This window comes from Ranitomeya variabilis, chromosome 7 (genome assembly GCF_051348905.1).
Source record: "Ranitomeya variabilis isolate aRanVar5 chromosome 7, aRanVar5.hap1, whole genome shotgun sequence".
Lineage (NCBI taxonomy): Eukaryota > Metazoa > Chordata > Amphibia > Anura > Dendrobatidae > Ranitomeya > Ranitomeya variabilis.
Genome location: NC_135238.1, coordinates 101,510,014 through 101,533,571, shown reverse-complemented (window position 1 = coordinate 101,533,571; position 23,558 = coordinate 101,510,014). Strand labels below are relative to the sequence as shown.

The 23,558-nt window shown below is 46.6% G+C and overlaps 1 protein-coding gene across 1 annotated transcript in view; it reads right to left on the bottom strand.

Moving 5' to 3' along the window:
- PGAP1 (post-GPI attachment to proteins inositol deacylase 1) overlaps window positions 1–23,558 on the bottom strand; it is a 1,745,445-nt gene that overhangs the window by 1,619,513 nt on the left and 102,374 nt on the right. Inside the window, exon 3 of the mRNA XM_077275621.1 lies at window positions 22,421–22,596. Within this exon, the coding sequence (XP_077131736.1) occupies window positions 22,421–22,596 (176 nt within the window). The remainder of the gene's footprint in view (window positions 1–22,420; window positions 22,597–23,558) is intronic.

Sequence of the window (23,558 nt, the reverse complement as noted above, 5' to 3'; positions counted from 1 at the left end):
TGTTCTCATCTCGTGCTATTTTATTTTCATTATAGAGAATTAGAGTAACAAAAAATTGAGATCAACAGAGTAAGAAGTAAACAATAACCAAATAAGATCCAAATAATTTTTTTGAGGTTTTTTTTTCACAAGAATTTCTTTAAGTAAAAAATTAACAAAAAAGATCTAATTTTTACTGTAATAATAAGCTATGAAAGACAAAATAAGATTACTCACAAATTACACTTTGGGTCAGTTCTTTACTATATATCAACAGAATGTTTAATTAGGATCGGTGTCCATTGATCTATATAAACATACTAGATTGTGGCCCGATTCGAACGCATCGGGTATTCTAGAATATGCATGTCCCCGTAGTATATGGACAATGATGATTCCAGAATTCGCGGCAGACTGTGCCCGTCGCTGATTGGTCGAGGCAACCTTTATGACATTGTCGCCATGGCAACCATTATGACATCTACGTCGATACTCTGCCCGTCGCTGATCAGACGCGGGATTTCCAGGACAGAAAAACCCTTAGACAATTATATATATAGACTAGATGGTTGCCCGATTCTAACGCATCGGGTATTCTAGAATATGTATGCGTAGCGTATAGCACAGCCCACGGAGTATATAGCACAGCCCACGGAGTATATAGCACAGCCCACGGAGTGTATAGCACAGCCCACGGAGTGTATAACAGCCCACATAGCCTGGCAGCCTCGACCAGAGACGCGGGATTTCCAGGACAGACAGAAAAACCTTTAGACAATTATATATATATATATATAGACTAGATGGTGGCCCGATTCTAACGCATCAGGTATTCTAGAATATGTATGCGTAGCGTATATTGCGCAGCCCACGCAGTACATTGCGCAGCCCACGCAGTACATTGCGCAGCCCACGCAGTACAGTGCGCAGCCCACGCAGTACAGTGCGCAGCCCACGCAGTACAGTGCGCAGCCCACGCAGTACAGTGCGCAGCCCACGCAGTACAGTGCGCAGCCCACGCAGTACAGTGCGCAGCCCACGCAGTACATTGTGCAGCCCACGCAGTACATTGCGCAGCCCACGCAGTACATTGCGCAGCCCACGTTGTACATTGCGCAGCCCACGTTGTACATTGCGCAGCCCACGTTGTATATTGCGCAGCCCACGTTGTATATTGCGCAGCCCACGTTGTATATTGCGCAGCCCACGTTGTATATTGCGCAGCCCACGTATATAGCAATGTGGGCATGATATCCCTGTTAAAAAAAAAAAAAAAATTAAAATAAAAAATAGTTATATACTCACATTCCGTTGGCGCCTGGATCCAGGAAGCGGTTACCGACGCTTGGAATCCACCGAAGCTCTGCCGAGCCGCTCGCGCCGGACGCCATATGTAGTTTATTTATGAAGATTTTAGAATAATACATTGAATACACAGGATTCGGCCGGCCGCAACCAAATAGCGAAGCGTGGTTAAAATCCTGCGCCAATTCGCGGCCGGACTGCGCCTGTCGCTGATTGTTCGCGGCCGGCCATGTAGTATATAACAGCCCACGGAGTATATAGCACAGCCCACGGAGTATATAGCACAGCCCACGGAGTATATAGCACAGCCCACGGAGTATATAGCACAGCCCACGGAGTATATAGCACAGCTCACGGAGTATATAGCACAGCCCACGGAGTGTATAGCACAGCCCACGGAGTGTATAGCACAGCCCACCGAGTGTATAACAGCCCACATAGCCTGGCAGCCTCGACCAGAGACGCGGGATTTCCAGGACAGACAGAAAAACCCTTAGACAATTATATATATAGACTAGATGGTGGCCCGATTCTAACGCATCAGGTATTCTAGAATATGTATGCGTAGCGTATATTGCGCAGCCCACGCAGTACATTGCGCAGCCCACGCAGTACATTGCGCAGCCCACGCAGTACATTGCGCAGCCCACGCAGTACACTGCGCAGCCCACGCAGTACACTGCGCAGCCCACGCAGTACAGTGCGCAGCCCACGCAGTACAGTGCGCAGCCCACGCAGTACAGTGCGCAGCCCACGCAGTACAGTGCGCAGCCCACGCAGTACAGTGCGCAGCCCACGCAGTACAGTGCGCAGCCCACGCAGTACAGTGCGCAGCCCACGCAGTACAGTGCGCAGCCCACGCAGTACAGTGCGCAGCCCACGCAGTACAGTGCGCAGCCCACGCAGTACAGTGCGCAGCCCACGCAGTACAGTGCGCAGCCCACGCAGTACATTGCGCAGCCCACGTTGTATATTGCGCAGCGCACGTTGTATATTGCGCAGCCCACGTTGTATATTGCGCAGCGCACGTTGTATATTGCGCAGCCCACGTTGTATATTGCGCAGCGCACGTATATTGCGCAGCCCACGTTGTATATTACGCAGCCCACGTTGTATATTGCGCAGCCCACGTTGTATATTGCGCAGCCCACGTTGTATATTGCGCAGCCCACGTATATAGCAATGTGGGCATGATATCCCTGTTAAAAAAAAAAAAAATTAAAATAAAAAATAGTTATATACTCACATTCCGTTGGCGCCTGGATCCAGGAAGCGGTTACCGACGCTTGGAATCCACCGAAGCTCTGCCGAGCCGCTCGCGCCGGACGCCATATGTAGTTTATTTATGAAGATTTTAGAATAATACATTGAATACACAGGATTCGGCCGGCCGCAACCAAATAGCGAAGCGTGGTTAAAATCCTGCGCCAATTCGCGGCCGGACTGCGCCTGTCGCTGATTGTTCGCGGCCGGCCATGTAGTATATAACAGCCCACGGAGTATATAGCACAGCCCACGGAGTATATAGCACAGCCCACGGAGTATATAGCACAGCCCACGGAGTATATAGCACAGCCCACGGAGTATATAGCACAGCCCACGGAGTATATAGCACAGCCCACGGAGTATATAGCACAGCCCACGGAGTATATAGCACAGCCCAAGGAGTATATAGCACAGCCCAAAGAGTAAATAGCACAGCCCACGGAGTTTATAGCACAGCCCACGGAGTATATAGCACAGCCCACGGAGTTTATAGCACAGCCCACGGAGTTTATAGCACAGCCCACGGAGTGTATAACAGCCCACATAGCCTGGCGGCCTCGACCAATCAGAGACGCGGGATTTTCAGGACAGACAGAAAAACCCTTAGACAATTATATATATAGATGGTGCATGGCTAATAGTATATTAATGGTGGGGTACGTATCTGTAGTCAGGGGGGAAACTTGTATGTATACAATGTATGGGACCCTGTTATTTTCAGGGCTACAAAGATCATCGTGACAAGGTGAGTCGTGGCTGGGAGATGTCGACATGAAGGTCTGAGCAGATGGAGAACAAACAGGAGAAAACAGCTCTATTCAGACAAGAGGTCTGTGTTAAGTGCCTGGATGTAGATATTCTGTCTGTTCTGTGTGACCTGGAGTGATAATGTTATCTGTAAAATCCCTTATTCTACATTCTCACATTGGTGTGAAATATGTATGTGCTTCCAGGGTTTTTTGTTTATTCACACCTACATGAAAATCACGGCTCTGTGAAAGAGATCCATGTCCTCTTCTGATCTGATTTTTTTTTTTTTTTTATTTAATTTATTTTTTAACCTCAAGTAAATCTGCAAAAGTGATTAATTGCACAGTAACCATGCGATAATGCTGCAGCACAGGTGCCACTGCCGGCACCTGCCTGCAGAAGCGTTTTATTATTTTTTTTATTCAATATGCGATGGTATTCACAATACAAACTAGGGGGCAGGTCACTGAGGGAGCAGTGACCTGTCAGCAGTCTGCATTATGAACATATAATCAAAGCACCATATACACCAACCCCGCCCTAGGGCACGAGCATATCATTAACACAAACTAAAAAGTAGGAATTAGTCCTACCAGTAATAGTGTTTCCAGGAGTCCATCATGACAGCACCACCAGGAGGTTGTCCTTCTTATCCTTGATAGGGACAGGAAACACAGAAGAGGTTAAATAGCCCCTCCCCACCTCAGTGATTTTTTTCAAGTACCACACCAGAATGGATGCAACTCTATTTTATTGAAATTCCTCTCTACACATGTTTACATCACATATCAGACAGGAACTCAAGGGAGGGTATATATGGGGTGCTGTCATGATGGACTCCTGGAAACACTATTACCGGTAGGACTAATTCCTACTTTCCAGGACGTCCCTCCTGACAGCACCACCAGGAGAAATACCAAATAACTCATTTTTTAGGGCGGGATTACGGCTTGGAGGACTTTCCTCCCAAATGTAGTTTGTTGGTTTACTTTTACGTCTAATTTATAATGTCTACAAAAGGTATTTGATCTCGACCATGTTGTAGCTTTACATATTTGGTTCATAGAAGCCCCAAGCGCCCATGAGGCTGAGATTGCTCTCAGCGAATGTGCCTTGAGGCTTTCTGGAGGGGTTCTTCCTGCCGAGACGTAGGCTGCCGTGACTGTAGATTTAATCCATCTTGCTAGAGTAGCTTTGGATGCTTTCTTCCCTTTATTCTTTCCGGCCATTTGTGATCTCCAAGTAGTGTAGAATTGTCCTTTTTACATCTAAAGGGTGAAGAGTACGCTCTTTGGCATTACTGAAGTTTTGGCAGAAAGTAGGCAGAACAATCTCTTGACTTCTGTGGAAGTCAGAGACTACTTTAGGAAGGAACCCGGGATCTAGTTTAAAGAGGATACTGTCATCCTGGACCTTTAAGTATGGATCTTTGATAGATAAAGATTGGATCTCAACGATACGTCGCGCTGACGTTATTGCTACTAGGAAGAGAGTTTAAAAGTTACAGCTCTCAAGTCTGCTTGAGCTAGTGGCTCATATGGTTCCTTACAGAGTTCATTCAAGACCAGGTTTAGATCCCAGGGAGGCACTGAACTGCGAATTGTAGGTCTAAGTCTCTGAATGGCTTTGACAAACCTCATTATCCATGGATAAGAGGCTAGCTGGAAGTCATAGAAGGAACTGAGGGCTGAGATCTGTACCTTCAATGTACTAGGTCTTAGTCCTTTATCTAACCCCGACTGGAGAAAGTCTAGAATTTTTTGAATATCTGGACCCTGAAAGACCGATACAGGAACTGTACTCAGAGCAGAATTTATTCCATATCTTCCTGTATATTGCACCTGTTACAGGTTTCCTACTGTTTTGGATAGTGGCAATGACTGGCTCCGAGAGGCCTTTTGATCTTAGGATCTCTTTCTCAGGATCCATGCTGTTAGCTCTAGTAGACCCGGGTTTTGGTGGAGTAGGGGGCCTTGAGATAAAAGGTCCGGTATTGCTGGTAGATGGATTGAATCCTCCAAGGACATACATTTCAGTAGAGGAAACAAGCTCCTTTTGGGCCAGTATGGGACTATCAAGATGACTGATGTCTGGCTCTCCTGAATCTTCCTCAGTACTCTTGGTATTAGGGCCAGCGGAGGAAAGGCGTAAGCCAACTGCATGTCCCAGTTTTGAGCCAGTGCATCTATTCCTGATGGTCTGTCTCCTGGGTTTAGCTTAAAGAATCTTTCTTTCTTTGCATTCTTCCCTGAGGCGAATAGATCTACTTCCGGGAAGCCCCAACGTTGGGTTAGTTGGATGAAGATTTCCTCATTTAAGGACCATTCAGTGGGACAATTTCTGTCTGCTTAGGAAGTCGGCTACCTGGTTTTCGGTGCCTTTCAGGTGAACTGCAGTTATTGATCTGACTGTCTGTTCTGCCCAGGAGAATATTGTATCCGATAGGTCCTGTAAGTGACGATGTTTTGGACCTCCTTGGTGAAGTAGAATGGCTACTGTCGTTGAGTTGTCTGAAAAGACACGGATGTGTTGGTCTTTTAATTTTTCCTGGAATGTCCTTAAGGCTTCCCAGACTGCCCTGAGTTCCCTGTAATTTGAAGACCTGCTTTGTACTGATGCAGGCCAAGTCCCTTGAGAGTAGTTCTCTTCTATGTGGGCTCCTCAGCCGCTGTGGCTTGCATCCGTAGTGATGCTTATACACGGAGATGTTCTCCAAGGCCTTCGTTTCTCGAGATTTTTTGTTATGGTCCACCATGTCAGTGAACTTTTTGTATCTAGGGATAAGCGCACTTTGTTGTCCAGGGTTACATCCCTGCCGTCAAAAAGTGAGAGAATTTCCTGCTGCAGGGGTCTTGAGTGATATTGACTCCACTGAACACTGGAAATGCAAGATGTCATTAAGCCCAGTACCTGCATAGCCTTTCTTATGGATGTCCGCTTCTGCTTCTGTAATGTTAGGATTTCTTTTTTGAATGATTCCTGCTTGTGATGCGGGAGGTACGTATGTTCCTGAACTGAGTCTAGGATTACTCCGAGAAATAATTTTCTTGTTTCGGGTCTGAGGTTTGACTTCTTGAAGTTTATTAGCCATCCTAGCTTCCCCAGGAGTGACGTCGTTGTTGTCAAGTTCTGTTCCATCTGTTGTGGAGAGTCTGCTATGAGTAGGATGTCGTCCAGATAAATGACAATGAGTATCCCTTTTTTCTCTCAAGAAAGCCATCACCTCTGCCATGAGTTTGGCGAATATTCTGGGAGCAGACGAGAGGCCGAATGGCAGACACGTGAACTGATAATGTAGAATCTGACCTTGGTTTCTTATGGCGAATCTGAGATACTGTTGTTGTGGGCCGAAGTTGGGAACCTGGTAATAGGCACTTTTTAGATCTAATGTGCTCATTACGGATCCTCTCTGGATCAGAGGTATTACAGATTTGAGGGATTCCATTTTGAACTGCTTGTAAGCAACTGACAGGTTTAAAGGTTTCAAGTTTATAATCGTACGGTATTCTCTGCTTGTTTTTTTTTATGGAGAACACACTCGAATAGTGTCCTTTGAACCTCTGGGCATGGGTCACCGGAATGATGGCTTTTATTTAGATAAGTTCCTGAATATCCTTTAGAAGTCTCTGATGAACCGATAATGACTGGGTTTGAGTTCGACAAAATCTTTTGGGAGGTGTTTGGCTGAATTCTATTTTGTACCCCCGTTCTATCAAACTTAAGATCTATGAGTTTTGAGTGATGTCTTCCCAACTGTGCAGGAAGTACTGAAGTCTTCCACCCACTAAGTTGGCGTCATTGTTTGTTGATTCTTGACTTCTGATCCTGAAAGGTACACCTGCCTCTACCCCCTTTCGGGTAGCTCCATCTTCCGCCTTTCCCTTTCCCTCTATAGTCTTGCCTGGGATGGGATCGAGTCCTACGAAAGGACGGCATATTCTTTGCTTTTTCTTCAGGAAAACCCTTTATCTGCTGCTTTTTCAAGCAATTCATCCAATACTGGACCGAAGACATGAAGGCCAGAGAAGGGTATTGAACACAGTTTGTTTTTTGACTGCGTATCACCTGACCATGATCTGAGCCAGAGAGCTCTTCTTGCTGCATTAGATAAAGCGTTGTTTCTCGCAGCGAACCGCACCGATTCTGCCGAAGCATCGGCCATAAAGTCTGTTGCCATCCTCAGGAGTGGTAAATACTTCAGAATTTCATCTCTGGGAGTTTTATTGTTAATCTGGGTCTCTAATTTTTCTACCCACAGCGACATTGATCTGGCAACTGAGGTGGCCGCAATGTTTGTATTCATGATGGCGGCTGAAGCTTCCCAGGCCTTTTTAAGGAGATCTTCCGATCTTCCGATCTTTTGGATTCCTCGGGTCTCTTTGAGACCCGAGGAATCCTCAAATGGAATGGTGGTCTTTGAGACTTTGGCCACAGGTATATCCACTTTAGGAACGGATTCCCAAACTTTGGTTTCATCTGGATCAAAAGGTAGACGATATTTAAAATCTCTTGGGACTACCAATTTCTTTCTTACATCACCCCAATCTTCCAAGATCATTTCTTGAATATGGTGATTCACGGGAAACACTGTTTCTTCGAGCTCTGAGCCCACCAAACACTTTGTCTTGGACCGTAAGGGATTCCGTGGCCTCTTCTACCTTCATGGTATTTCTGACGGCCTGTAGAAGTGTGTCTGTGTGCTCAGAAGAGAATAGATATCTCTTTCTTTCTTCTGGGAGGATATTTGAAGAGCATTCTCCCTCCATGGAGTCAGATACGGAGTAAGCTGAAAGCTCACCCTCTTCTGAACTAAGATCCTGTTCCCACCTAGGTCTCTTAGGGCGGGGGGATTCGACTGGCATCAATGCTTATACTGTGGACTGTACTTCCTCTCTGATCATAGTTTTTATACTATCCAGAAAGGAAGTTTGTTCTCCTTTAAGCAGTCCTGCCATACAGCCATCACACACTTTCTTCATATGCCCCTCTGGTAGTCTATTAGAGCATAGCGGGCATTTACTCGTCTTGCGTATTTGGGCTGTTGCTAGACGCTTGGACGCCTCCTTATCCTGAAATAGATACGGAGAAGCCCTACAGCTCGTGTGTGATTTGGAAAGTGTGAGACAATCCCCTTATGTATAACTTACATGATCAGGGGCGAGCTCTGAGGACTGGATATCTGGACGATTTGCACCCTCCAGCTCTCTAGGACCGGTGTGCTGTCAAATGTTTGACGTTAAATAGGTTGTTATCTTACCTGTCTTCAAATCATCTGACTAGTCCTCCTTCCGAGCTCAGCTGCACGTGATCACTGCGGGTTCTTGGAACGCCCACTAACTCGTGGGCGGGAATCCCATCCCCCGGCTGCATAGCACAGCCCGAGGCTGTCTTTTCGGCATCCCCCATCGATAGCCATGAGGTCCAAGCTGCCCAGAAATGCCACCGGAAGTCAGCGCCATAGTTGATGAGGCGCGCTTGGTGCAGCGAGCCCGATGCGGCGCGCCCCGATGACGCGGCGCGACAGGGGCACTACCCGCAGAGAAACGCGGCGCGCTCACTGGCGCGCTTAGGTACGATCACCGCCGGCATCCGGGTGCAGCTAGAGGCGCAGAGCCCTCTGGAGAAGGATGCGCCGAAGACGGGAGCATAGAGCTCAACAAGCGCTGAGGGACCTCTCTCAGTATCAGCGCTATCATGCGGAGTTACCATTCTCCGCTTGTTCAGAGCCCTCAGGAGAGGGTTGAGGCCGCTCCGGGAGCCCTGCTCGACCGGCTATTTGAATCTTCAGCACGGTAAGCTGTGACAACGCTCCTCTGCGTCTGTCCCTGATAGGGACAGGAAAAACACTGAGGGGTGGAGGTGGGGAGGGGCTTTTTAACCTCTTCTGTGTTTCCTGTCCCTATCAAGGATAAGAAAAATAAGAAGGACAACCTCCTGGTGGTGCTGTCAGGAGGGACGTCATGGAAATAAAGATTAAGTAACAGCCACAAGACCGATTTCATGAACCAAGGTATCATTTTATTCAGTATAACGGCACCGACCTGACACTAAGTCTGTAGGTTACTATGCACAACCCTGCTGACAGGTTCCCTTTAAGGCCTTCTTTACACGTGGTTTAAGTGAACCCGTCACCAGGTTTGACCCATATGAGATATGGCCACGAACTTTCAGGCCTGATATACAGCATTCTATAATACTGTATATATGCCCCCAACCCGATCTGCAAGGCAAGAAAAAAAACACATTTTATTATACTCACCTGTGGACTGGTCTGGTCCGAAAGGCTTCACTGGTTTTGGTCTGGCACCTCCCTTCTTCTTGGGATGCAATGTCATCCACACAGTCTCCATGGCATCGCGCTCCTGCACAGGCATACTTCTGACACGCCCATCAGAGACGTGGAGTACTCTGAACCAGGTAAGACAGTTCTTTGGGGAAGTCACGGGGCCGTGACCTGACTTCGTGGCCCTGGGTGTGCCGAAAAATGGGAAATATGTATATAGGATTTAACATGACAACACCTGAGGTGTTCGGCATCGGATGGCTGATACTGCTAAAGGAGATTGCTGACGCTGCTAAAGGAGATCGCTGGGGCTGATGGTGACACACCTGGGATGGTTCTGTTCCCCACAGGTGGAGCGGGGCCCCACGGATACCGGTTCCGTTTATTTCAGGCTTCGTGTACCTTGTGGTGCCGGACTCAGGGTGCAAGAGATCACTGAATGATACAAGGGCTGTAGTTTTGCTTTCCTTTACTTGATGGTTGATAGTACAGACCGGGGTACTGGAAAAAGATCGTAATGGAGAGCCGGGAAGCCTGGAAGCAATTTTTGGATACACCTGGCCAGGTAGGTACGGAGGCCTTACTTCTGCGCTGTCCTCCCTTTTTCTTTTTTGCCTCACAACTTACCTTTCTGCTGCGAACTGCTCTGTTTTTAGGAACTAACCATTGACCGCATGGCAGGCAGCTTGAGCCTATCAGAGGTGCAGCTCCTTTGTGTCAGCTCCAGGATCTGGCATGCTGCTGTGCCGCCGGGTATTACATCGGGCCAGGAGACCCGCAGTCCCCTGCTCTACGGATTTAGCTGTCGGTACTTCAGTACCCATGCAACCACGGACTCCGGTATCCGGTTCCTAGCGCTCATCTCTGGGGCGAGTTTAATCACAGCCCAACTCCCCAGGTTCTGCTCTAATAACCTTCGACTGACACCTGCTAAAGGGACCCCTCCTTGCTTCCAGGCATTACATTACTCCCTCTGAGGGAGGCAATGCCACTGTGGCAACTGGACTCCTGGGGTGCCACACTACTATGCCCTAACTAGAGCAACGTAAAGTCCTGCAGTGTGCAGGCGCTGGGGCTGTTTGACCTTTCCCGGAGCCTGCTCAGGAGTGCGATGCTGGGGAGACTGTGTGCATGAAGTAGGAACACATTATCCACAAGAAGCAAGGAGGACGGCATCGCAAAAAGAAGGAAAGCGCCGTAACAAGACCAGCGACACCCCTTGGACTGAACAGCCCGCAGATTAGTAGGCTTATAGACAGATATATATAGTTTTTTTTGCTATATATATATCTATATATATATATATATCTCTAAGGGTTTTTCTGTCTGTCTGTCTGTCTGTCTTGGAAATCCCGCGTCTCCGATTGGTTGCGGCCGCCAGGCCTCGACCAATCAGCGACGGGCACAGCATGGCGACGATGATGTCATAAAGGTTGCCTCGACCAATCAGCGACGGGCACAGTCTGCCACGAATTCGCCTTGACCAATCAGCGACGGGCACAGTATCGACGTAGATGTCATAATGGTTGCCATGGCGACGATGTCATAAAGGTTGCCTCGACCAATCAGCGACGGGCACAGTCTGCCGCGAATCACATACTACGGGGACATGCATATTCTAGAATACCCGATGCGTTAGAATCGGGCCACAATCTAGTATATCTAATATATAATTGCCTAGAATACTACTTCCTGCAATTTGTGCCAACTTCCGTGGCTTTGTCCGGAGCTAATGTCCGGAGCTAATGTCCGGAGCTAATGTCCGGAGATTAATTGCCTAGAATACTACTTCCTGCAATTTGTGCCAACTTCCGTGGCTTTGTCCGGAGCTAATGTCCGGAGCTAATGTCCGGAGCTAATGTCCGGAGCTAATGTCCGGAGCTAAGTGACGTCACCAGTGTCCTACACCCAGGCAGAGCACAGGGGCCCCAGGCAGCATATGGGGCCCCAGGCAGAGCACAGGGGCCCCAGGCAGCATATGGGGCCCCAGGCAGAGCACAGTGGCCCCAGGCAGAGCACAGGGGCCCCAGGCAGCATATGGGGCCCCAGGCAGAGCACAGTGGTCCCAGGTAGAGCACAGGGGCCCCAGGCAGCCTATGGGGCCCCAGGCAGAGCACAGGGGCCCCAGGCAGAGCACAGGGGCCCCAGGCAGCATATGGGGCCCCAGGCAGAGCACAGGGGCCCCAGGCAGAGCACAGGGGCCCCAGGCAGCATATGGGGCCCCAGGCAGAGCACAGTGGTCCCAGGCAGAGCACAGGGGCCCCAGGCAGAACATGGGGCCCCAGGCAGAACACAGGGGCCCCAGGCAGCATATGGGGCCCCAGGCAGAGCACAGAGACCCCAGGCAGAGCACAGGGGCCCCAGGCAGAACATGGGGCCCCAGGCAGAGCACAGGGGCCCCAGGCAGCATATGGAGCCCCAGACAGAGCACAGTGGCCCCAGGCAGAGCACAGGGGCCCCAGGCAGAGCACAGGGGCCCCAGGCAGAGCACAGGGGCCCCAGGCAGAACATGGGGCCCCAGGCAGAACATGGGGCCCCAGGCAGAACATGGGGCCCCAGGCAGAACACAGGAGCCCCAGGCAGAGCACAGGAGCCCCAGGCAGAGCACAGGAGCCCCAGGCAGAGCACAGGGGCCCCAGGCAGCATATGGGGCCCCAGGCAGAGCACAGGGGCCCCAGGCAGCATATGGGGCCCCAGGCAGAGCACAGTGGCCCCAGGCAGAGCACAGGGGCCCCAGGCAGCATATGGGGCCCCAGGCAGAGCACAGTGGCCCCAGGCAGAGCACAGTGGCCCCAGGCAGAACATGGGGCCCCAGGCAGAGCACAGGGGCCACAGGCAGCATATGGGGCCCCAGGCAGAGCACAGGGGCCCCAGGCAGCATATGGGGCCCCAGGCAGAGCACAGTGGCCCCAGACAGAACATAGGGCCCCAGGCAGAGCACAGGGGCCCCAGGCAGCATATGGGGCCCCAGGCAGAGCACAGGGGCCCCAGGCAGCATATGGGGCCCCAGGCAGAGCACAGTGGCCCCAGGCAGAGCACAGGGGCCCCAGGCAGAACATGGGGCCCCAGGCAGAGCACAGGGGCCCCAGGCAGAGCACAGGGGCTCCAGGCAGCATATGGGGCCCCAGGCAGAGCACAGGGGCCCCAGGCAGCATATGGGGCCCCAGGCAGAGCACAGTGGCCCCAGGCAGAGCACAGGGGCCCCAGGCAGAGCACAGGGGCCCCAGGCAGAGCACAGGGGCCCCAGGCAGAGCACAGTGGCCCCAGGCAGAGCATGGGGCCCCAGGCAGAACATGGGGCCCCAGGCAGAACACAGGAGCCCCAGGCAGAGCACAGGAGCCCCAGGCAGAGCACAGGGGCCCCAGGCAGCATATGGGGCCCCAGGCAGAGCACAGGGGCCCCAGGCAGCATATGGGGCCCCAGGCAGAGCACAGTGGCCCCAGGCAGAGCACAGGGGCCCCAGGCAGCATATGGGGCCCCAGGCAGAGCACAGTGGCCCCAGGCAGAGCACAGTGGCCCCAGGCAGAACATGGGGCCCCAGGCAGAGCACAGGGGCCACAGGCAGCATATGGGGCCCCAGGCAGAGCACAGGGGCCCCAGGCAGCATATGGGGCCCCAGGCAGAGCACAGTGGCCCCAGACAGAACATAGGGCCCCAGGCAGAGCACAGGGGCCCCAGGCAGCATATGGGGCCCCAGGCAGCATATGGGGCCCCAGGCAGAGCACAGTGGCCCCAGGCAGAGCACAGGGGCCCCAGGCAGAACATGGGGCCCCAGGCAGAGCACAGGGGCCCCAGGCAGAGCACAGGGGCTCCAGGCAGCATATGGGGCCCCAGGCAGAGCACAGGGGCCCCAGGCAGAGCACAGGGGCCCCAGGCAGCATATGGGGCCCCAGGCAGAGCACAGGGGCCCCAGGCAGAGCACAGGGGCCCCAGGCAGAGCACAGGGGCCCCAGGCAGCATATGGGGCCCCAGGCAGAGCACAGCGATATTTTGGACCACTGTGCGGTGTTTCAGACCCCCTGTGTGATGTCTGGGGCCCTGTTCTTAAGTATATTAAAGATTAAAGTAACGTATATTAAAGTATATTATAGATCAAATTTGACACGTTTATGAGCAACATTGAGTGATATACTCAAGAATGACAATTTTTCAACATTTTATGGTTTCAAACTGTAAACACTCAGAGTTTTTTTTACTTCAACCAGAAAACCTTAACGGTTCATAAAAAACTTGACTGTTCAGGATATGATAAAAGTCATAGTATTCTGAATCTTTAACTTATAAAGATACCTTTACATGGGGTGATTATTGGTTCCAGAGAGGCTTTCGGCCGATAATCATACACATGGCTGGTGACAGGACAATACAATATAAACGTTCAAAGGTAAAGACTGATAACATTAAAATCTCATATATAATTGCCTAGAATACTACTTCCGGCAATTTGTGCCAACTTCCGTGGCTTTGTCCGGAGATAATGTCCGGAGATAAGTGACGTCACCAGCGTCCTACACCCACTCAGGGTGGACAAAGATATATGCCTTCGTGGTGCGCGGCACTTTTCTGATTGGTTGCCGCCTGCCGCGAGCGACCAATCAGAAATGTGCCGTACTGTGACACACTCCGCCCGCCATTTTGGTGTGATTTTTGAATTTTTACCTCACAGCAAGTTTCTACTGCGTGGAGGCGGTCCCAGTGACGTCGCTCTTCAAGCTCCTGCCGAATTTCGTCAAAAAAATGATAATACCATTTACCAAAACTATATATATTTAGTTGTGAAGTGGTTCAGTGACATTTTCACACCAATTTTGAACTTTTGTTTGGTGTTTTCTCCATATACTGCCTATTATTCACTGACTGTTATACTGAGAGACTGCCGTTATTAACCTCTTCTTTGCCACACTGGGTATATTGCTCTACTATTTGCCACATAAGGACATTGTCCATTATTGCCCAGCAATTTCTCTGCAATATAAACTGCCTATTTATTAATATCTGTATTCCTGCAAAGAACTATTGCCTATTATTAACTGGCTATTTTCCTACTACCTGACACTGCCTCTTATTAACCTGTTGTTTGCCACCACCACGCTTAAAGCTGTTTAGCTTAGCCAACATGAGCTCTAATAGTAAGGATACTAATGACACAGAGCCCAAAGCTGCTGATGGCGCACGTAAGATTAGGTCTGATATAAAGTATACTAATAATGCAGAGCAAAAAGACGCCGATGCCGCACGTAAGCGTAAACAGCGTGCTAACAAGAGTACAGAGGATAGATGCAAGCGCCTGGATACTGTTAAGTATACTAATGACACAGAGTCCAAAGCTGCTGATGGCGCACATAAGATCAGGTGTGATATAAAGTATGGTAATGATGCAGAGCGAAAAGACGCCGATGCTGCACGTAAGCGCAAACAGCGTGCTAACAAGAGTACAGAGGAGAGATGCAAGCGCCTGGACACTGTTAAGTATACTAATGACACAGAGCCCAAAGCTGCTGATGGCGCACGTAACATCAGGTCTGATAATAAGTATACCAATGACGCAGAGCGAAAAGCCGCCGATGCCGCACGTAAGCGCAAACAGACTAACTGCTAACGAGACTACAGAGGACAGACAGAAGCGCCTGGACACTTAATGCTGCTTGCAATAAATGCATTACTAATGAGTCTTTTGAGGACAAAACTAATCGATTAAGTAATAAAGCTGCTGCTGCACGCTCTCAACATTGCAAACATAATATTTCCACGTCCTCAGTCATAGATTCTGCCCGCAATACAGCTTCTTTGTCTCCATTCATAGAATGTGTGCAGCCTGAAGCTCCTTTAACCGTTGGTAAATCTGCACGTAAGCGCAAACACTGTCCTACTTACACTCCAAATGATAAACGCCGTCGCCTGTACACCGTTAAGTCTGCTTATAAGACATGCTTCACACCTGACTCTTCTAAGGCAACAAACAAACAGTTACCAAATGCAGCTGGTGCACGCCGTGAACGGCGCAAAAAACCCGCTTTCACCTCCATATTAATAAACCCTGACCACGATACACCTTCCAACTCCTCAGTGATTGAATCTGTGGACAGTGAAGATCCTCTACCAGGTCCACGCTTTATACATGTTGGCTTAAAGAAACATTCCAATGCTCCGTTACCACAACCTGTACCTCAACATCCTACAGGTTTTACTAATGATGACAGTACCATAGTAGAACACTCCTGTGGTCCTATGAACTATTTATGTGAACATTGTCAAGCATTACATTTTAATGCTGAGATACCAGCAGATAAAAATTTTACTCTGTGTTGTCACAAGAGTAAAGTGCATATACCTATACCCCAATATCCCGAGATCTTTAAACGATTGCTGACAGGGGAGAGTGAGTTCAGTAAGAATCTCATGGAAAATATTCGTAGTATTAACAGCTCATTTGCTTTCGCCTCCATGGGTGCCAATATATCCCCTCCACCTGGACATGGCCCTTACTGTTTCCGTATACATGGACAAATATATCATCGTACTGGAACCCTACATCCCAGTGATGATCAAGTTCCAGCTTATGCCCAACTGTATATTTTGGATACCGCTACCGCGAATGAACAACGTTTAAACTGTGAACAAAATCAAAAATGTCATCCCACTTTGATGAGTATAATTGCTCTTCAGTTAGACAATGTGAATCCCTTTGTTGCTGCCTACAAAATGTTACGAGATGTGGAATATGAAGAACATCTTAAAGCTGAAGCTAATGGCACTCTCATGCCAAATATCATCATGGCCCTTAAACAAGATCGGAATCAAGACCCTCGCCGATATAATAATCCAACTGTCAATGAAGTTGCTGTCGTATTTGAAAATGACAATGGAGAGCCACCATTTAATCGTGATATTTTAATACATTTACAACCGGACCCCAAAAATCCTTTGGCGCCAAGAACACAACAGGTCAGCATTCTACACAGTAATTTAGATGCTTTACTCTATCCTTTATTTTTCCCTTACGGAGACCAGGGCTGGCATGATGGCCTCAAGCAACAAGGGCAAAGTCCACGCAGAGTTACACAACTGCAATATTACTGCTATGTGCTGTCTGTCCGTAATCAGTTTAATCCACTCCTGAATGGTGGCAAACTCACTCAGCAGTACTTAGTGGATGCTTATGTGAAAATCGAGGCAAATCGCCTAAATTATATCCGTCAACACCAAAAGGATTTGAAAGTAGAGGATTATTGTGTACTCCAGGAACATCTCCAGAAAAAATCCATTGAGAAGGTCATCCCCATTGGAAAAACGGTCATTTTACCATCTTCGTTTGAAGGCAGTCCCAGGAATATGCAGCAGCGGTACCAGGATGCCATGGCTATTGTGACTAAATATGGTCGTCCTGATCTATTCATCACCATGACCTGTAATCCGAAATGGAATGAGATTACTGAGAATTTGGAACCTTGGCAGCGTGTGGAACATAGACCTGATTTGGTGGCACGTGTTTTCAAAATAAAACTGGAAGCACTCTTAAAAGACATTAACAACGGATTATTTGGGAAAGTTTGCGCTATGATTCATGTAATTGAATTTCAAAAACGTGGCCTTCCACACGCTCACATTTTGATTATTCTGGACAGCAACTCCAAATTAAGGACTGAGGAGGACAGACAATACAGTGTGGGCTGAAATTCCCAATCCTACCCACTACCCTCAGCTCCATAAAATTGTTCTCCAACATATGATTCATGGTCCGTGTGGAGAACACAACCCAAATTCTCCCTATATGGATCTGGGGAAGTGTACAAAAGGTTTCCCTAAAGATTTGCAACCAAGAACCATCATAGCTAAGGACGCCTATCCTACTTATCGCAGACACTTTGGCCCATCTTTTCAACACCATTCTAACATGATTGACAATTCGTGGGTGGTTCCATATAATCCGTCCCTGCTATTAAAATACAAGTGCCATATAAATGTCGAAGTTTGTGGTTCCATTCAGGCTGTGAAATATTTATTTAAATACGTCTACAAAGAACATGATAAAGCCAATCTTGAAATCTGCCAGACTAACATCCAACATGATGAAACACACCAATTCATGGATTCAAGATATGTCAGTGCACCAGAGGCAGCTTGGCAAATATTCTCATATCCAATGCATAAACAATCTCATAGCATCATTCGCCTTGCTGTACATCTACCGCATTCTCAGCCACTCTATTTTCATGAGGATGACTCTATTGGAAACATCAAACAAAAGCTCCATCAAAATTCTACACTTATGGCCTACTTCAAGCTTAATCAGAACGACCATCATGCTCATATTTATTTATACCGTGAAATTCCCGAAAACTATGTTTGGAAAGAAAGTTCTTGGGAAGTTAGAAAGCGAGCAGGTGGTTCTGTGATTGGACGAATGTATACTGTCAGTGTGAAAGACCAAGAACGCTACTATTTAAGATTGTTATTGTTATATGTCAAAGGTGCAACCAGTTTTGACAGCATAAAAACTGTACACGGAGTCACACATGAAACCTTCAAAGATGCGGCATTAGCTCTTGGCTTACTATTTGATGATAGTCTGTGGAGAAATACATTACTTGATGCCAGTATTCTCAACATGCCAGCACAGCTACGTGACATGTTTGCCTACATTTGTATTTTTGGTCCTCCAGCTAAACCTCGGGACTTATGGGATGAATTTAAGGAACACTTTGTAGAAGACTACTGCTATGCATACCACTCCGACACTCTGGAGTGTGTCAATTGTGAAGGCTATGCTATGACAGATGTCCAACATGTTCTTAAAGCTCATGGCAAAACTTATACTGATTTTAATTTGCCACGTCCAGTCAAGAAACAACACCTCCTCCCACAGTATGATAAAGATTATGAGTTATCAGCAGCTGCTGAAATGAAAGCTACTCTAAATGAGGACCAACTTTTTGCTTTTGATGCTATCACTCAAGCTTTAGAAGACACTAATTCTACAGCAAAGTGTTTTTTCCTTGATGGTCCTGGTGGCAGCGGAAAAACGTACCTATATCATCTACTCCTACATCAGCTAAGAGGACAAGGAGACATTGTGTCACCTGCTGCCACTACTGGAATTGCCGCCAACTTGCTACAAGGTGGACGAACCATTCATTCTCTTTATGGGATTCCAATTCCTGTGAATGAAACATCTGTTTACAGGATTAAGAATGATACCGATGCAGCAAAAGATTTGCACAGCACTAAACTTTTTATTATTGATGAGTGCACAATGCTATCCAAATATGCATTGCATGTCATTGATAGAGTTTTACGTGATGTCATGACAACAAATGTAGCTCACAAAGAAAAAACACCGTTTGGAGGTAAAGTGATTGTTTTTGGAGGCGACTTTAGACAATGTCTTCCTGTCATCCCTCATGGGACAAGAACTGATGTTGTAGAGAGCTGTATAAAATATTCACAATACTGGCAACATTTTACTCGCCTGCCACTTATTAACAACATGCGCTCCATTGATCCTCACTACAGCAGTTGGTTGCTTCAACTGGGAAATGGTGAACTATCTAATGAACATAACCTTGGAGATGATGTAATTGAAATTCCTCCAGACATGGTATGCACTGGCTCTTTAATAATTGAAATTTTTGGAGATAATCTTTGTATTGATGTGAATGACACCGAAAGCATAAATACAGCTGCATCTCATGCAATTTTATGTCCAAAAAATGAGGACGTTGAGAAAGTTAATTCCCAAGTCATGGATTTATTGATAGGTAACTATACTGAATATATCAGTGATGATTCCATCGATCCTGATGAAGCTGATGACCTCGATCAATACCCACTTGAGTTTTTGAATTCACTAACACCAACTGGAATGCCTTCACATCGGCTGAAACTTAAAATTGGCACCATTGTCATGTTATTACGTAATCTGAACACGAACAAAGGTCTCTGCAATGGTACGCGGCTCATTGTCACTGCCTTACATGCCAATATCATACTGGCTAAAGTAATTAGTGGGTCAGCAGCAGGAAATGTGGTATTCATTCCATGAATTGATTTGTGTCCATCAGAGACTGGATTACCTTTTAAATTAAGACGGAGACAATTTCCCATCAAGCCCGCATTTGCAATGACCATAAATAAATCTCAAGGCCAGACCCTCCGTCGAGTTGGCATTTATCTACCAGAACCTGCTTTTGCCCATGGTCAATTGTATGTTACTTTTTCCAGGGTGAAGCAATGTTGCAATGTGAGGGTTAAAGTGGTTAATACACCACTTCAAGGACAATTATTGGCTGATAGTACTAAAGTCTTCACACGTAATATTATCTACAAAAATATTTTAGTTTAAAGTTACTTTTCTTTTTTTTCATTATTCAGTTTTTCTAATAACATAGACCGCAATAGGCAAATTCTATGTATAGAGATAAGGAAAAAAAACAAAAACAAAAAAAAATTAGTGTAGCCATAGACATATAGATTTTAAGTACTTATGTAGGAAACTAGACTGTGGCCCGATTCTAATGCATCGGGTATTCTAGAATATGCATGTCCCCGTAGTATATGGACAATGATGATTCCAGAATTCACGGCAGACTGTGCCCGTCGCTGATTGGTCGAGGCAACCTTTATGACATCATCGTCGCCATGGCAACCATTATGACATCTACGTCGATACTGTGCCCGTTGCTGATTAGTCGAGGCAAATTCACGGCAGACTGTGCCCGTCACTGATTGGTCGAGGCAACCTTTATGACATCATCGTCGCCATGCTGTGCCCGTCTCTGATTGGTCGAGGCCTGGCGGCCTCGACCAATCAGAGACGCGGGATTTCCAGGACAGACAGACCGACAGACGGAAAAACCCTTAGACAATTATATATATATAGATACGTATATAACATACGTACTCATTAGCATATAGGGTTAATAACTCTATATCATATCTACATAAATTTAGAAATATGATATATCAATACATATTTTTATAGGTAAGTAGAACACACATTAAGTACAAGATGTAAGATGTGTATCATCCAAATGCCTGTATTTGGTGATAGGAACCTGTATTTGAAGCTCCAGCAGTATAGCTGCTGAGAGATTTCATTTTGTTTTTAAAAAGGGTGAGGTTTTTGTGAACAGGTAAGAGACGGGTGGGATGGCTGTTCACACACATCTCTATCTCCAGGTGTGTTCTGTACATAGAAATAGATATATAGATAGGTACATATTTAGATAGATAGGGAAAGAATAGAGATTTTGCTTTCACATCAACATTTTTCTGCTATTTGGAGAATTTATGGTGGAAAAAATGCTATTTCTGCACTTCCTGCCTAAGGGCTGACCCACGCCACTCTTGCTGTAAGTTGCATGCAATGTATACGGAATTTGTACTTCACTTGCGGCAGATGCGGCACATGTGGTTTCTGCAGTTTTCGCCACAAAATCTCCACTTACCAGTGTTTTTGTTGTGGCTGCATTTAATGCAATTGTCGAAGCCGTGTTTGCCGCATTTACTGCAAGTTAACTCCAAGCTTCATCTACATTGCATGGCACTTGCTGAAAGTGTGTTGTAGGTTAGTTCTTTGGTGCCAAGTGTGGAAGTTGTATTGTTTTTAACATTACTTCTGCAAATATCAGAAACATGCAGATGTGAAAGAGGTTTGAGTATTAAGAAATAGGAATCAGTTAGTTAGGACCCATCAGTTCAAAGGCTACCGTGACGTGGTTGATGGGCATGCTTATATTAGCCCATCGGTGTACTATGAACGTTGATTTCTTAAATTTTACACTTCTGTAAAAATAAACACAAAAAATTTGGATACATAAAAAGGCTTTTATTTCTGTTGTACTTATTAGAATTATTTAAAATGAAGGCTTAGCTAAGCCCAAGAGATGATTAAAAACGTTTCATACCAACCCATCAGATGTAAAATTACTGTGAAAATACCTGATGGGCACACAAGTATGCGCCAGTATGGGTACTAAGAGCTTTTCCACATAATAATGAAATATTTTAAAATGTCATAGAACATACCAATATACATAGTTATTGATACATATTATTTATTATTTACATTATTGTTCTTAAGCAAAGAACCGTTGTTGTGGCATTTGCCACAACACGCAAAGTTCTTGTCTGATGTCTTTCATGATTCCCCTCATAAGCATGTTCATGGATCCTGTGTAACTGTACCTTAAATAACAAGAATTGTCAAGAGCTGGTGAGTGCAGCTATTTTTTGTTCTTTCTTACTATTATTTATTAATTGTATTATTCTTACATTTGAATAAATAAAGTATATATGGATTCTAGACTCCCGATTCTTTAGAATCGGGCTGCCATCTAGTATATATATAATGGTCTAAGGGTTTTTCTGTCTGTCCTGGAAATCCCGCGTCTCTGATTGGCCGAGGCCGCCAGGCCTATACTAATCAGCGACGTGTACAGTATCGACGTAGATGTCATAATGCTTGCCATGGCGACGATGATGTCATAAAGGTTGCCTCGACCAATCAGCGACGGGTACAGTCTGCCGCGAATTCTGGAATCATCATTGTTCATATACTACGGGGACATGCATATTCTAGAGTACCCGATGCGTTAGAATCGGGCCACAATCTAGTATATAGATATATATCTATCTATATCTCTATCTATATATTAGGTGGTGACCGTATTTCATATCGGTCACACCTGGTGAAGTCACGCAAATGTAAAAAAGCATATTTTTGTGATATATTTTATATTCCGAAAAACACCTTAATATAACGTCTAGCTGCACAAAAATTTATCTCTCAAATACCATGACAAATGTGTAAAGTCACTGTAAACCAAAAAATCTTACCTTATAAAGGCGCAGGATTGTTTTAATGCTTATATGTACAAATTGGGTTTGCTTCAGAAGGTTGCCCCCATAAAGTGCGACAAGTTCCTCATTGAAATTGATGCTAAAGACATCAAAATGATATTTATAATCAATATTTTCTGATTTACGAAGAGCAATAGATCCAAGAGATCGAACTGAGGAAACAAAATGCAAGAAAAATTGTGTAAATACAACATTTAAAAGGAGTCTAAAAAATTTTTAATTCAGGTTATACAAAAAAAAAAAAAAAACTGTCACGACTTTGTTGTTGGGTGTCTCAGGAACAGGGGTTCCTTCCCTGTCCCTAACGCTAGGGATGCCCCAGCTCGCCCTGCTCCCTAGATTACTTTTGAGTGTGAGGAAGCCGGGGCCACAGACCTTGCTTAGGCTCCTGAATCCACCCTTAGTCTATACCCCTACCCCGCTCAGGTTATAGGGGAGTAGTAGTGTACTGCAATACACCAAGCAGTCTATTAAGGCAATAGATACAGGGATAACGAAAATACCAAACATGCAAATATACTTACACAGATAACAGAGAAATGCACCGAGAGTGGAGGATGGTGTAAAACCAAAGTAGGAGAAGCAAGGGTATCACACACACTCAAAACCTAGCAACAGTAACAAATAAATCCACCAAACACCTTCTCCAATAACAACCACCAACAAACTCCAACCATGGAGCAAAAGCTTTCTGACAATGAGTGGTAGCCAGGGCCCAGATTCTGTAGGAGATATGAGTGAGTAATAGACTAAGGGTTTCAGCTGTGCACTATGTGCACACGTTGCGGTTTTTGCTGCGGATCCGCAGTGGATTTGATGCTGCGGATCCGCAGCAGTTTTCCATGTGGTGTACAGTACAATGTTACCCTATGGAAAACAAAAACTGCAGTGCACATGCTGCGGGAAAAAAAGAAGGAGCATGTCACTTCTTTCTGCGGATTCCGCAGCGGTTTTCAACCTGCACCAATAGGAAAGTGCAGTTGAAAACCCGCAGAGGAATCTGCAGAAGAAACCGCGTGAAAATCCACAGTGAAAACCGCAGTGGTTTTGCACTGCGGATTTTCCAAATCCGCTGCGGAAAAATCCGCAGCAAAATCCGCAACATGTGCACATA